The sequence below is a fragment of the Drosophila albomicans genome, chromosome X, assembly GCF_009650485.2.
Source record: "Drosophila albomicans strain 15112-1751.03 chromosome X, ASM965048v2, whole genome shotgun sequence".
NCBI classification, from domain to species: domain Eukaryota; kingdom Metazoa; phylum Arthropoda; class Insecta; order Diptera; family Drosophilidae; genus Drosophila; species Drosophila albomicans.
The window spans coordinates 6,858,342-6,875,080 of record NC_047627.2 but is presented as its reverse complement, the minus strand read 5'-3'; the positions used below and the strand labels follow the sequence as shown (position 1 = coordinate 6,875,080).

The 16,739-nt window shown below is 36.8% G+C and overlaps 1 protein-coding gene across 3 annotated transcripts in view; it reads left to right on the top strand.

Moving 5' to 3' along the window:
- The first annotated feature begins 2,777 nt into the window (after positions 1-2,777).
- LOC117577591 (glutamate receptor-interacting protein 1) overlaps positions 2,778-16,739 on the top strand; it is a 31,412-nt gene continuing 17,450 nt past the window's right edge. For 2 of the 3 annotated variants that reach the window (XM_034262438.2, XM_034262437.2), the window contains exon 1: positions 2,779-3,433. In XM_034262438.2, the coding sequence (XP_034118329.2) occupies positions 3,253-3,433 (181 nt within the window). In that variant the 5' untranslated portion in view covers positions 2,779-3,252. Of the gene's footprint in view, positions 3,434-16,739 lie in introns of all 3 variants that reach the window. The other variant, XM_052002720.1, reaches the window with a different exon arrangement.

Below are 16,739 nucleotides of genomic sequence, written 5' to 3'. Positions count from 1 at the left end.
AAAACTTGCATTCTTCTTGTTTGCTCCTTATTCGTCATAACGGTGTGCGGAATGAATGCATTAGAGTGAAAGAGAACGCAAGCGAAGTTTTAGAGCGTAACTTTAGAATGCACACTGGGGCGTAATTAGTTGAACACGGAATTAATTCATAAAAGTCAAACTAGAATTCAGGTGTAACTATTTCATTCTTAAAGTTATTTGATTACAATATTAAATATAAGTTTAATATTTGGAACGAAAATGACTCAACACATTTTACGTACAATAAAATGACATTTTTCAAATTTTCGACAATACATATCTATATTAAATAATGTTTAAAATCAGTTTAGGTTTTAAATATGAAGCCAATCTTCTTTTCCAGCTTCGGCAATCATTTATTTTGAATTTTTATTATACCCGCTACCCATAGGGTAGAAGGCTAATATAACTTTGTGCCGGCAGGAAATGTATGTAACAGGTAGAACGAGGCATCTCCGACCCTATGAAGTATATATATTCTTGATCAGCGTCAACAGCCGAGACGATATAGCCATGTCCGTCTGTCCGTCCGCCCGTATGAAACACTGGATCTCAGAGACTATAAGAGATAGAGCTATAATATTTTTTCGACAGCATTTGTTATGTTTGCACGCAGATCAAGTTTGTTTCAAATTTTTGCCACGCCCACTTCCGCCCCCGCAAATCAAAAAAATCTAATAACAAGCCTAATTTTAAAGCTAGAGTTACGAATTTTAGTATATACAATAATTACTGTAGTAGTTATGATTCCTTAAAAGTTATTAAAGAAATACTTTTGTATGGGCAAAAACGCCTACTTACTAGGGGTCTGAGTTGCTTTGGCCGACAATCTGGCACATTGTGCCGTTTAAGGTATATTTTGAATGGTGTACTATATCGATATACCAAACATACCATTTGGTATATTTTTATTATTTTTTTAGTATTTGCGGTATATTTTGAAAATGATACCTCAATATTTTGCCTTTATTAAAAATGGGTAGCGGGTATCTCACACTCGACTGTAACTTTCTTACTTGTTTTTAATCTGTCAATAATGATGAATATAAATGCAATTGAACTGCATATCTCGTTCAAAAATATAAAATAATAAGCCTATGCTTATGCAATGCTAACATATGTACATTTTTATTAGTTTTCAATAATTGAAATTATTTAAAATTCAATGAAAAGTATGCAATACAAAAAGATGGTAATCGTATCCAATTGGGATTCTCACTGGAAGTTCAATTTTCAAATCCAATGCGACATAACGGTGTGGCTCAGGCATTGAGGGTGAGTTTTGAAGACACCTTCGCAACAGATTTTAAGTAGCCCCCTTCCAAAAATGTCTAAAATTGGTAAATGCCTTCGATTCCACGGAGTCAATCAGCTTCGATCATTAGTGGAAGTCATTAAAGACATTAAATCGGCTGCATAAATGCGAAGAGTCGTTCCCTGCTGTTGGCACACCCCTCGGCATCACATCACATGCTAATGCCGATGTCGGAGAAATGCTAAGACGAAAGTCATGTAAAAATAAAACGAAATACCATTAAGATCCATACGACGACCTCGAAACTACACATACATAGTTGATAGAGGGGCAATCATTTGAAATAGAAAGCAAGGACTTGCAGTAAAGCAATAAAATGTTGAGGTAACATATGGAGGAATAACGCTTAAATTAGTTACCTATTCATAACTGATTCTAAGATGAGTTGAGCTTTTACATATTTCATAAATATCAGGTTCAATTCGATTGTACAATACATACAATGTGTGCGTTGTCAAAGGTCGACCCCAATAGCAGATGTTCTGCAGCTGCTGTTCAGTTTTCACAGTGTTTTACCAGTAGGCCCAATTTGGTCATTTTGACCATTTTCGAGTCGAGTCGAGTCGACTTTTCGTGACTAATTAGCGAAATTTGCGACATCAGCGTCATGACAGTCTTGGCCTCGTGTGGCGAACTCGTGTGCGGTCCCCCCATTATTGGTATAGCAGACAAACCCTTGAGTCATTTTGGCCAGGTGACGATTTTTTTTTTGCTAGCATTATGTTTAGGCTCGCGATGCTCTATTGTCATGCATTTGAAACATAAGCGAATCGCACTGATTTGAGTGCTTTCCCATTAGAAACTCGCATGCGATGTCGATGCCTCAATATTTTATTTCCTCACTGGCTAAACAGACATATGTTATACCCTGCAGCGAGAAAACAGTAGGGTATATTGTTTCAAAAGTTATTCTCAAATATTTATAATTGGTGTAACAATTGTCTATAAGTTCATACTGCATTAATATAAATTTAATATATTTTTCTTTTTTATTTTTACAGGGTATTTGACGGCATGACTCTACACAGTCGGCTTATTCTTATTTGATTTTGTTTGTGCTGCGTCGCAGGGTAAATAAAACCCACAGAGCAAAGGAGAGCAGCCAAGTGCGAGAGCAATAGCAAACACACAAAACTGGGAGAGATAGAGCGAGAGTGTTGGGGAGTGCTGCACATGAAACGAAAATGCACACACAACAAGAACAACAACAATGAATGAGAGCGGCAGAGGCGCCAGCCTAGACAGCGCGTAATGTATCGAAGAGAGCATGAGAGCGCATGGTGAGAGCACAAGTAGAAGCAGAGGCAAAAGCAAAGCAGCTCTCAGCTAACTGTAAGATCGCGACCGAATGGCGGGCGTTCGCTACCGTTACGAGGCGTCGCGTCGCGTTGCGTTGCGTCGCTGTTATTGTCGCTCCCGGCGTCTGTTGGACTTCTGTTCTGAATCATTGTGCAATTTCTCGTCGTGTGCGCCGGACGTGTCGCTGTCGCTACCGCAGACGCAGTCGCTGCCTTAGACAAAAAGCAAAAAAATAACGTTGTCTCGCAGACTCGCCCTCGCAAGGCGTCTCCATTTCAAATTCTCGCGCGTTCGCGTCCATGTGTTAGTGTCCGTGTGAGTGTGAGTGCTCTACATTTTCTTTTATATTTTTTTTTGGTTTGTTTTATTATTATTATTATTGTGTCGTCGTCGCTGCTGTGTTTTTGCTGCATTTACAATCTACACACAATATTTGTTTGGTTATTCGGTAGAGAATGAATTTCGAATGCAATATTTGCAAATCAGAATCCAATTGGCAAACGCAGCAGCGCAAATAAAGTAGCATGCAAAGTGAAGTGGGCGGCGTTGTCCAACACTGGACGCCAATAAATCACTAAAGACAATTCAAGTAGAGACATCGAGCGAGAGCAAGCGAAATGAAATTGTGGAAATCAAAGAAGCCCATTAGCGGCTGTGTGCCCGGCAAGTCGAGCGCCCTTAAGCAGGAGCAGGAGCTTGCCACCAAGCAGCAACAGCAACAGCAACAACAGTTACAACATCAACAGCAGCAGCAGCAACAGGAGAGCAATGGCATTGCGCTGGCGCCCATGCTATCTGGTAAGCTTGAGACAACACTTTACAACACTTATGCGTATTTCCATGTCTCCCCACAAAAACTTCATTCTCGACTTCGTCAAAATGTTTAAATCAAACATGCTGTTGTCACCCTCCTCCCTTCACCTTTCTTTCAGTAGCTGTGTCTATTTTTTTTCTTTTTAATTTTTTTTTTTTTGGTTCGGTTCGATTTCCCGTTGCTCAGGGTTATCGCATTTCCGTTCAAGGTGCGTCCCTCTGTTGCCGCCGACAAATGGCCCTCAAGTGAACGCTTCGCATAAGTTTTCCACGGTTTTCCCCAAGCGTACAATGCGTGTACTACATACATACATGCATACGATACGTATGTCTATATATCTCTATATACATATGTGAGATACATGTGCGGTGCTCGCTCGCTCGGTCGGTCGGTCGACTTGGCTGGCAACTTGACGATTTGGCCGACTCTTTCAGCGGCCCAACATCTTTGACATTTTCAATTAAAAATAATTGCTCGCATTTCGTTTTCATTTCAAAGCTAAATTTTCACTGCAATTTGTCAATTTCGTGTACTGTGCATGCGTATCTATAACTCGCTTTGTCCCCGTCTGGAGAGATGGATACACATGATGACCTGGCCACTGATTCCGCCATTAAAGAGCAACAAAGAAACGAAAAAACGAAAAAAAAACAACAACTTTGCCTCGTCTCGCAGTTATTTATGTAGTTTTCACCCTCTGTTAAAATTTTGTAAGGCGAGTCTATTCAATTTGTTAAAGAAAGCTGCTTTTCTAATAGTACTTCGATCGTTTCTTCGATTTTTATTAGCAGGAATGTTATGTTATTTCTCTGTAAAGTTATTTATCTATGAAGACTATATGTTAACTTTAATTTTTCTTCATTTTGTAAAACACAAATAGTTGGATAGTAATTAAAAATTATTCATTTCATAGTTATGTTAATAATTTTGCTCTCAAAATGTTAAATTAGCAGAGGAATGTTATGTTTTTTCTCTGTAAAGCTATTCATCTATGAAGATTTTATGTTGGCTTTTGCTATTAGTGAAAAACAAATAATTAAATTTTCATTAAAAATTATTCCCTTCATACTTCTGTTAATGAGACACGGTAAGAGTAAAAATTTAAAATCAATTTCGCTGTAAATAATGATAAATTAGCAGAGGAATGTTATGTTTTTTCTCTGTAAAGCTATTCATCTATGAAGATTTTATGTTGGCTTCTGCATTTAGTAAAAACCAAATAGTTAAATTTTCATTAAATATTATTACCTTCATACTTCTGTTAATGAGACACCTTAACAGCAAAAAATCAAAATCTATTTTGCTATAAATAATGTTAAATTAGCAGATCAATGTTATGATATTTTCCTCTAGTGTTACTTACATATGTATGTATATGACGATTGAAATTGGGTTCGTTTAATATATTTTTTTTATATAAGTAATACTTATTTAACATAGTTGTTGCTTCTCGTCTTTTCATATTTCTGTAAGCAGTAAAATCTCTTAAATGCCATGTTTTTATTATGTGGTATTATAGATGAGATTAAAGAGGATTCTGTTTACAAATTTCGCTTACAACATATGTTACTTAGTGGCAAAGAAAACTGAAAGTCTTTCCATTTTGCAGTTAAAGAGACACACGTTAGAAGCAACGTCACATTAACTGTAATCAGGCTAGCATTTGATAATGTTGAGCTGCAATTTGTCATGATGGAATTGCGGTTGCTTTGAGTGCAACACGACACACGCTGCACGAATACGCACTCGGGGTACATTGGATAGGATTAGGCCTGACTTCAGTCTCCAGTTGCAAAGCTAGAGGAGATGGAGATGCAATTGGAGGTGGAGGATGGAGATGAAAGCTGAGGCTGAAGCTGGAAGAGTTATGGCACATAACGTTTAACCCGACTCAGCTTTAACTGAACTCTTAATGAATGAATGAAAACGAGACGCGCGCAGCGATATAAAGTATTTGTATCTTTAAATGTATCCGTATCTGTATCTGTATCTGCCTTTGTGGCTGTGGCTGTGTCTGTGGCTGCTGAATGTATCTGCATCTGCACATTAACGCTTGCAGCTGGTTTGAGGGCGCTGGGTGGGCTGCTGACTGAGGGGGCGGGGCGGGGCGGTGTGCAGGGGGCAGGGCTGAAGCGGTAGCTCGTTGTGGTTTCCCTGGTTGCTGTTTGGGGCGCGTGTGTGTAAGCTTAAATTGCATTTGATGAATTTATGGCATGGCAAGCGTAATTAAGCATTTAATTAAATATTTGTGATGCGACGCATTCGCTTGCCTAATCTGCTTGCGCGGAATGCCACAGATTGGCGCTGTAGCTATGTAGATGCAACTCCCAAGTGCCCCACAGATACACAGATACACAGATACTTGCCACAGCCATCTAGATACACCCGCGCCAATTGTCACAACTACAATGAGGAAAATGAAACAAACTGAGAACTGAGAATTGAGAATTGAGCACTGAAAAACATAAACAGAGGCAGCCACTTATATCTAAGTGGATGGATTGGCTGTTAGCTGAATGGATGCAATGCTTGGCCAGATGTCACTTGTTTACACTCCAATAACAATAACAACAACAATAACTTCGACTTGCTGCCCTCTGAAGCGGCAGAGAGAGAGAGATAGAGACGAGTGTAAACAAGGCCTGAGAAAATCGAAAGGTGCGCGATGTCAATGCACTCGTCATCAATGCAATCGCCATCGCCATCAGATTGACATCTATTCGTATTCGTTTGCTACTCACACTCACACTCGCACTCACACTCACATTCATTCCCTTAGAGCGTCACCCCTCATTTCCCTTGTCGCTGGCGCACATTAAACACTCATCAAAAATCAAATAGCATTCTTCGACAATATCTCCATTAAAATAAATTATATATCTTTCGCCTCAAGCGCCAACAGCTGTTGTTCTTATTCGAAAAAAGGATCTGTTGAGGTTCGGGCAGTAAGTAAACAATTTAATAAAGGAAAGGAATTCAATCAAGTCGCTAACTATGTTTAGTGATCTATTACACTTCAATATATCATTCATAGGTTCGTTGATTAGAGTTGCATTGAAGAGTTCACTTAGTTTAGTTAGAAAAGGAATATAATCAAGTACCTAACTGCGTTTAATGATCAGTTACACTTCAATATAGAATTCATAGGTTCGTTGATTATATGATATGATTTCTGTCGTTTGAAGAGTTTAATTAAGAAAGGAATATAATAGTGATCACTTAGTGATCACTTCAATATAGCATTCATAGGATCTTTTTTATGAATCGTTACTAAGGAATATAATCAAGTACCTAACTGCGTTTAATGATCAGCTACATTTCAATATTGCATTCATAGGTTCGTTGATTATATGATATGATTTTTGTCGTTTGAAGAGTTTAATTAAGAAAGGAATATAATCAAGTCTGCGCATAGTGATCACTTCAATATAGCATTTATAGGATCTTTTTTATGAATCGTTACTAAGGAATATAATCAAAAACTTAACTGCGTTTAATGATCAGTTACAGTTCAATATAGAATTCATAGGTTCGTTAATTATATGATATGATTTTTGTCGTTTGAAGAGTTTAATTAAGAAATGAATATAATAGTGATCACTTAGTGATCACTTCAATATAGCATTCATAGGATCTTTTTTATGAATCGTTATTAAGGAATATAATCAAGTACCTAACTGCATTTAATGATCAGCTACATTTCTATATTGCATTCATAGGTTCGTTGATTATATGATATGATTTTTGTCGTTTGAAGAGTTTAATTAAGAAAGGAATATAATCAGGTCTGTGCATAGTGATCACTTCAATATAGCATTCATAGGAACGGATCGTAACTAAGTATTCCATTGATATACTTTTTGTCTCTTGAATGATACATTTAGTTAGTTCCGATCGTTGAGAACATTTACCATCTACAATACGAAATGCATTAATAATGATTTATTTAATGCAAGGCATTTTTATCGCTTGAGTTTCCGCTTTAGAATATTTATTCATATGCTATATTATTCCATTTTAAATGTATGTATTGTAAAGTTCTTATCGGAATAAGAAGACACTTGAATTTCCTCTTAAAATGTATTTTTTATTTCACTTCATTTTCTCAAATAAATTTTACAAATCGATTGAATGAAGTAATTGAGTTTTATTAATTATTTGTAGTTTTATATTTTATATATTGTTGAGACCATTTACTTAATTACTATATATTGATTGTTTGGTATTCTTAGTTATTTTGATTGTTTTATTTGATTTTGTATTTTTAGTAGATGTTATTTTCATCATATTTCTATATTTGGCTTAATATATTTTAAATTACTTGATGTCTTTTAGTTCTGTTTGCAATTTCATATAAATATAATATTATAATGCAAGGATTGCTTTGGTTTTAATTTGATTGTTATTCAGAATTTGTTTTTATTCTATTTCCAATTTCTTCCACTATTATTTTGCATGGATTGTTTTGCTTTTCATTGATGTGCTTGGTAATTTGGTATTTTTTTTTAGTTCTATTTCCATTTGCTTTAATTAACTTTTGTATACTTTATTTTGGTGTCTCAATTGTTTATTGGCTTCATTCATCACATCATTTGTGTTTATCTTCTCGCATTCCTTTCGCATATTTCCAATACAGATCGATTGATGCGATCGTTTAAGTTGCAGTCTGCTCCATTTAGCACATTCCTAGACCCATTTGCATGTAGTAATTTCGTAATAGCTTCACTCTCGATAAAGTATCCATTCGGAGCGATCGTAACCCATTCTTACAACAATGGAGGAGGAATCTCTGAATATTAATATTTGTGCATGAATTTATGGAATTTTTGTTGTAGATGCTGCACAAAATTAGAATCGATCAAAACATTTTGGGAACTCGACTTTCCGTGTAGCTAAAATGTGTTCATTTTTACGAGTTGCATTTGGAACATGATTAATTGGACATTGGACAACGAAAGCGAAAGCGAAATAAACGAAATAAAAACTCGAAATAGAACGATGTTCGCAATGCAACTGAATGGAGATCATAATTAATTCAGAAATTAGTTTAATGGCCAATAAATTGAAATGAACAAATCTATAACAGATTTTCCCAAAAAAATAAAGAGAAGGAAAACGGGAACAGTCGAGGAGGGATTGATAGATTCCAGATTTAGTGGAACATATATTTCGTGTCCATCAACAGGTCATTTAAATTGTGGGCGACACATTGCGATGGCTGATGTCTGATGGGTTTATAACGCAGCTTTGGGATATCCCGAGAGAGAGAGAGAGAGAGAGGGGAGGGAGAGGAGGACTCTCTTGAGGGGGGAGCAAGCAGGGGTTGAGTTGTGGCTCAGTTGGGGAATTTGTTGTTGTTCATGATATGATTGTCGCATCGCGTACTTTTACAACTGCCTTCAATGAACCTCAAGGGGATGCAGGGGAAAGTAGGGAAAGGGGCAACGGGGAGCGGAGAGCGGAGAGAGACCGGAACAGGGAACAGACAAGACGACGCGTCGCTTGGCAAATGGGTAAACATTGAAAATTGTTTTTCCTCTTCTCGACAGAGACATGTGAAAAATCGCTGAAATGCCACGATTTTAGACAATCGAACATTTTGTTGAGCAGCGCAGAGTGTGCCCACTGTATGTGTGTTTGTGTGTGTGTGTGTGCAGAGTGTTTGTTTTTTCGCCAAGTATAAACAATGCAGAGGCTGCCGCTGCTGTTGCTGTTGTGCTGTAAGTGCGGTAAGAGCCACAGAAGTTGCCACAACAATTTGACGCAATTGAAACGAAATGAGCACAGGCCACACGCCTCCGCCTCCTTCTCCTTCTCCTCTTTCTCCTCTCAACAGTTGCAGCATTTGGTTTTGTTTATGAAACACACTCGCACACACATTGCCACACACACACACACACACACACACACATTCGTCTGCATTTGCGAGGGGCGACTCTTTTGTTTTGTTTTGCTTTTGGCCGTGCGGCAAATCCTTTCGGGTGTCGCTCTCATTAAGCTGCCACGCCAAACGGAAGCAACAATGGGCGACAACTGCAACAGCGATAGCAACAACAACAATAACAACAACAACATCGACTGAAGCAACAGCAAAGGCAAATGACATTGACTGCCTGCGGCACAGTGGAGCAAATTCAATTGTTGTTGCGCTCAACAAATACTTTTGTCATTTTGCAGTTGAACTTAAAGTTCAATGCACTGCCATAGATATTCATTCATTCAAATGAAAAAGCAAAGGCAGTCAATTGTCTTATTTCTCTTTTATTTAATACTCTTACTATTATGGAGTGTGCGAATATGAGTTGATCCATAAATCATATCTGTTTAGAACAGTTTAGTATTTTATTTAGTATTATTAGTATTATTATCACATCTGGTTTTATCACTTTAGTATTCTATTTTGAATATATAGAATATTTCTCATATTTGCTTTGACCATTATAGTATTTTATTTTGCATATTTGGTATTTTTATTACCTCTTTACTATTCTATTTATTTGGTATATTTATCATATACATATGCTTTGATCATTTCAGTATTTTATTTTGCATATTTGGTATTTTTATTACCTCTTTACTATTCTATTTATTTGGTATATTTATCATATACATGTGCTTTGATCACTTCAGTATTTTATTTAGCATATTTAGTATTTTTAGCATATCTGCTATCTGAAAACTTTAGTATTTTATTTAAAATATTTTGTATCTTTATCATTTGTGCGTTTATCATTTAAGTTCTTTATTTTGAATATTTAGTACTTTTTTTAAATCTGCTTTAGTATTTTATATTGAATATTTAATATTTAGTATTTTACAATACGAATCGATGCTTGCAATTTTTAATTTCTTATTTGAATGATTCGGTATTCATTGTAAAATTTAAATAATTTGGGTTAAATTTCAAGTATTTAAAGAAAGTTTCAGAAAAATCTCACACAAAATTAATGATTGGTAAATTAATGCTTTAAAGCTTAAAAACTTATTTAGTCTTTAATAAAATAGAAGTTTTTTAACCTATATTTCAAAAGAGAAAACTTTAAATGTTTGTAGCAAGTTAAATTTTAGATATTGTTAAGGTTAATCAATACTTTCAGTAGATATTATATTTTATTCGAAGAGATTCGAATATAATTAATACTCTTGCATAAATTTCGATTTAGATACCTAACCGAAATGATGTGTCAAATGAATTTGTTAGGATGCTTAGCTAACTGAACACATCTCTCTTCCTCTTCGATTGAGTGTGTGTTCCACAGTGTTGTTGTTGTTGTTGTTCTTGTTGTTGCAACTTCTGTGGCAATTGTCGGTATTTTGTTTACATTTTTGCGCGAAAACTGCTTCGGCGACGTCACTCAGCAGAACAAACATACAAATATAGCTGCATGAAGAGTGAGGCAATCGCTATGAAATCTATTTAGAATTGAAAATACATAAATATTGTAGAGCGAGCAAAAAGAGAGGCAAAGAGAGAGAGAGAGAGAGAGAGAGAGAGAGAGAGAGGAGAGAAAAGACGGCGCACAGAGGACGCGCTTTGTATGCGTTGATTTGATGGCAGACACAACATTCACAACAACATGCAGCCTCAGACTCTTGTGTTGACGGGCCCCAAACACACACACACACATACACACATACACACACACATACATACACTGAACGAGGGCTATGCACATTTTGTGCAACACGGTGGATGCAACGTCGCGGCATCTTCTGGGTCTTGGAAGCAGGGAAAAAGCAGGAAAAACTGTCACAATTTCAACGTTTTTGCGCTAAAAATAGCAACAAAAACAAAAGAACTGAAACCAAAATGAAAACGAAAAGCAAACAAAACAAAACAAACACAAAAGCCAAAGCCAAATTATCATCAGGCAACATCATCATCGTCATCGAGACACACGATTAATGTAATTTCTGTTGTTGTTCTTGTTGTTGTTGTTGTTGTCGTCTACCGTTTGGATTAATTTGTAGAGTCTGTTGTCGCAGCCGTCGACGGCAACTTCTCCCTCTCTTCCTCCCCAATCCCTCCCCCTTTTCTTGCGACGCCTTCTTTGGCGTCTCTCCATACATTCACCATAATAATTGTTGTTTGTTGCCGGGTGCATTTCCATCTGCATCTGTATTTGTATCTGCATCTGTAATATTTGTATTTGTATCTGTATCTGCAGCTGCATCTGCATCTGCATAGCTTCCATGACTTCGTCGGCTTCGCGATTTTTGTCAACGCCCTCTGCACGTGTTAATTATGAATGCTGAGAATGTGCTGCGAATTCGCAGATTCAGATTCAGATTCACATGCAGATTGGCAAACTTAGCTGTAGTCAACTTTTAGCCACAAATTAGTTTAGTTTCCGACAGCTGCGTACTTTTCGTACTATAATATTACACGATCAGAAGTCCCATTCATGCTCTGCCATTATGTTTAGAATAGGCTCTAAAAATATCCAAAGATAAAAAGGAAGCAGCACTTCCTGTGCGTAGATAGCAAAATTAATGCAAAAATAAAGCAGATACTTAAAGATTTTTGAAATTTTATTAATCCATGAATTGTTTTCATATTAAGTTTGAACATTAAAAAATGTAAAATTATGTTTTGTTGAAAAGCAAGTTTATCAATTAATTCTTTTCGCAAATATTATCCCATTTTTAATATACCTTTTTAATAGCAAGTTTACCAACTACTACTTTTCACAAAATAATATCCCATTTTTCATAAACTTCTTTAAAAATTCAAATTTAGCTACAGCAAATTGATATTAAGTTAAAAATATAAAAATAGTTGTTGAACTTAGAATCTTTAGTAAGATATTTGTTTCAATTCTTCCAATCAAAGAGAACTTTATATATTTTATTAGATTTTCGACTAATTGTATTTTAATATACATATATTTATTTGAGAAATGTGATTTTTTTTAATAGAAATCATCAATGTTGACAAATGTAGTTGTTAAATAAAGTTATACCCTTTCTTTAATACAAGAGAATTTCACAATTTTCCGATATATTCCAGAAAGTGAATTTTTACAAATAAAATGATAAATTTTAATAATTTAATTAAATAAAATTTATGTTACTTAAAGTAATTGATAAATGAATATCTTTCGGCATATTCAAGTAATTGAATTTTTTAAAAATGCTAAATGTTGATATATACTTCTTTAATAAAAAAGAATTTTACACATTTTATGTTATTTTAAAGTAGTTAATAAATTTCCCAAATGTTTGTAGCTATAATTGATAAATGATTAAAATTGTCCCATGTTTTATAAATTCAAATATGAACAAGAATAACAAACTAGCTTAGTGAAAGGTGAACTTTAAATTAATTCCCATGAGTGAAACTTCATTGTCTATCATTGAAGTAAAATTGGAATAGTTAAATTGAGTGATTACCTCTTGGGTGGAAAAAAGAAGGTATCTATGAGTAAATTGTTTCACATTAATCAATCAATCACAAGTGTTCTCCATATGCAACTCTTTGAACCAACACGAATTAGTTGAGTTGAATTTTTAATGGATCACTCCAAGTCGAACTTATCGACATACAGAATTGTGGGTGGGGGAAGAGGGGTCTAGTTTATCCTATGTAGGATAGTTTTATGACAGCCGTAAAATGACAATTTTTTTGGGCGTTTTATGCTGACATCAAAATCGTTTTCGGTTTTACGACGCAGAGGTTTTGTTGTAAGCCAAAATGTAAACCTAATGAGCACTTGATAAAATTGAATATGTATAAAGATATAGCTATTGAATGGTGCTACGATATCAGCCGAGAAGGGAGAGGAAGAGGGGGGGGAGACAAATCGACGCCTATCATTGTGTCAATAGGAAAAGAAGGTTGCTTTATTGATAGTTTCTTTTTTTTGTGGGGAAAGTGCACAACCGGAGAATGCAAATGGTAATTGCAGCTGACAGAGAGAAGGAGAGAGAGAGAGAGAGAGAGAGAGTGAAAGAAAGAATGAGACAGAATGAGAGAACGTTATCGGTACGTGCGAGGATTGTTCGGCCGGGGATTGGTTATGGGCTATTAACATTTCGGGGCATAAATCTGTGCCCCTTACGGTTGCAAGTACAAGCAGCGATAAGAAAACTGTTGGGAAATTATCATGCTCCCATGTACTCGTGTGTGTGTGTGTGTGCAGTGAAGCGGGCCAGCAGAATGAGGATGAAGGAGGGGGAGCAAATATGTTGCTGCTTGTTGCAAATGCATATGAATAAATTGTGTGTTCTTTATTTGCATTGCTCTTGATTAAGTGAATATTGTGGCGACACTCGACGCGCCCTGCGATGATCTGTCTTCCCTCTATCTACCCCCCTCCCCTTACTCTCCCTCGTCATGTCAACCCTTGGCCCTTTTAGCTGCACAGGGTTGGCCTCAGCTCGAACTCGAATGCGGGCATAAATCAATTGTTGATGCCACGCAAAAACCGGCGTCATAATGAGCAAAACCCGACTACGAATTGCATTCGTGCCACACTCAAGGAGTCGCAGTCGGGAGTTGGGAGTTGGAGTCGAAGTCGGAGTCGCTTTGTGTCATAAAAAATGCTCAATGCATGATATGAGGCATGACTTTGTCTCCTCGGGTTGCTCCAACTCATCATCGTCACATTCTCGGGCCCATTCACAAGTCGTTGAGGGCCAGGCAGAAGGCTAAAGCAAAGGCAGTTGTTAGCTTCAGCTTTTATTCCAACACAACTCTTGATTACTCTCACTTTTAAGTATTTGACTTACTCTCTTGAAATATTTCACATAATCAATTTATTTGACAACAGCACACTTCTTATTAGCCTTCTTCGCTGTTAGCATAGTTAACATAGTGTTAACAGTCCACAAACTAACATTCTTTGTTAAGCTGCTTTTAACAGCAGACATTTTATAAGAATTTTCATTTTGTGTTATGTTAGTTAAAAAAATGTTAAAGAATTTACATTTTATGTTGAGTTGAAGAATTTACTTAAAGTTAGTTATAACAGTCTCAGAAGTTGTATTATATCTGAAAATTTTGGGAACAAAAAAACATAATTTTGTCTGTTCAAAAAGTATTTTATTATGTTCCCTATATTATGTTGAGTTGTAAAGAGTTTCCTTAATGAATTTACTTGTTTAATAGATACTATTATTGCTTTTATTAAACCATAAGTTTATTGATTAGCTTCATTCTTCTTCTTCTTGACAATTTTCACTCAAATATTAAGAAAATCTTGAAGCATTCAATTCGCGTTGGTAAATGTTAATTTGTATGTTAATAACATGGTTTTTTTAACATACTTTTCTGAATAAGTTTTCTTTTGTTATTTGTTAGTAAGCAGATTGAATTGTAAATTACTAAAAACAAATTATATTTGCAGTCGTTTCAATGTTATTTGGTTTTCAATTAAAGCTTTTTATAACAATTAGTTAACAGCGTGTTAACAGCGCTTTAACATTTTAACTTATTTAAACCACTTTTTCAATATTCACGCTCAGCCCTGGTTTGTGATGTACTTTTTATACCCGCTACCCATAGGGTAGAAGGGTATTATAACTTTGTGCCGGCAGGAAATGTATGTAACAGGTAGAAGGAGGCATCTCCGACCCTATAAAGTATATATATTCTTGATCAGCGTTAACAGCCGAGACGATATAGCCATGTCCGTCTGTCCGTCTGTCCGTCTGTCAGTCTGTCCGTCTGTGTGTCTGTCCGTCTGTCCGTCCGTCCGTATGAAACACTGGATCTCAGAGACTATAAGAGGTAGAGCTATAATTTTTTTTTGACAGCATTTGTTATGTTTGCACGCAGATCAAGTTTGTTTCAAATTTTTGCCACGCCCACTTCCGCCCCCGCAAATAAAAAAAATCGAATAACAAGCGTAATTTTAAAGCTAGAGTTGCGAATTTTGGTATATACAATATTTACTATAGTAGTTATGATTCCTGAAAATTTGGTTGCGATCAGATAAAAATTGTCGAAGTTATTAAAAAAATACTTTTGTATGGGCAAAAACGCCTACTTACTAGGGGTCTTAGTTGCTTTGGCTGACAATCTGTTATATTGTGCCGTCTATGGTATATTTTGAATGCGGTACTATGTCGATAAACCAAATATACCATTTGGTATTTTTTTAGTATTTTTGCAGTATATCTGGTATATTTTGAGAAAATACCGCAAAATATGTTTCTTTTATTCAAAATGGGTAGCGGGTATCTCACAGTCGAGTACACTCGACTGTAGCTTTCTTACTTGTTTGTGTTTATGGCAAGCATCAAATAAATGTCAGCGTCTTGCTAAATACTTGAGGATCTGCCCCTGCGGCAACTGGGCTGCAAATGTGGCATGCCACAGCGCAGCAGTTGCAACTCCTCCTCCTTCTCTGTCAACTGAATGCGAATGCGTTTTTTGCACGCAAGGGTCACCCCAGCCCCCTCTCTCCACCTCTCTGCTCCCTCCGCGGTTGTCTTCAACTGCCCAGCTACGCAGTGAGGAGAGTTGACTTCGATTCGATTCGGTTTAGTTGAGCGGCTGTTGCACTTTGGCTGCATCCGCTGCCCTTGCCACAGTCATCCTCCTCTGCCTCCTGCCTCCTGCCCGGTCTGTGGCATATGTGTGTGCGCTGCTTGCAACATGGGCTGCGGCTTTATCAGATGTTGACATTTTTCTGCCTCTGCCTCGGCTTCTTGTTCTTTTTTACTCCTTTTTTTTTGCGGAACCACACTTGAGTTCATTTGCAATAATTGGTTTTTCTTGTTGTCTTTGCGTGTTTCCCCCTCACACACACACTCCCCACTTCCCCCCTCTCTAAACTGCACTCCAGCAAATAGATTCAGTTGTGAAATTTTTGACATATTTCCCTGGTAAGTTGTAACTGTCCTCGGTTATGAAGTGTGTGAGGTTAATGGATACATGACAACGAGGCAAACGAAGGCGCGGCGCGGCGAGGCGAGGCGAGGCGAGGTCGTGTTCCACTTTCGCTCTAATTTTTAGTCTATAGCACCACAAAGATATATCTTTGTGCTACACTTTCCCTAGTTCTGGAATACTGCGCTGTCCGCTCCTGACAGACCGTCAACCTGTCAATGGCCCACGTACTTACAGCACTCGCTCAGTCCGGGCGTCAATCAATCAATTCCCGAGTGGTCCACATTCGGAGTAGTGCTCCGATAAACTAAGACTGTGGTTAAGGCAAAAGCAAAAGCAAAGGCCTAAGGCACCTGTCGTCACAAGACTGTTTACACTATATGAATGTAGTAAAGAACATCGCAATATCTGGAGCAAGAAAGAGTGCAGATTTGTGTGGGGAAGAAATATAGAAG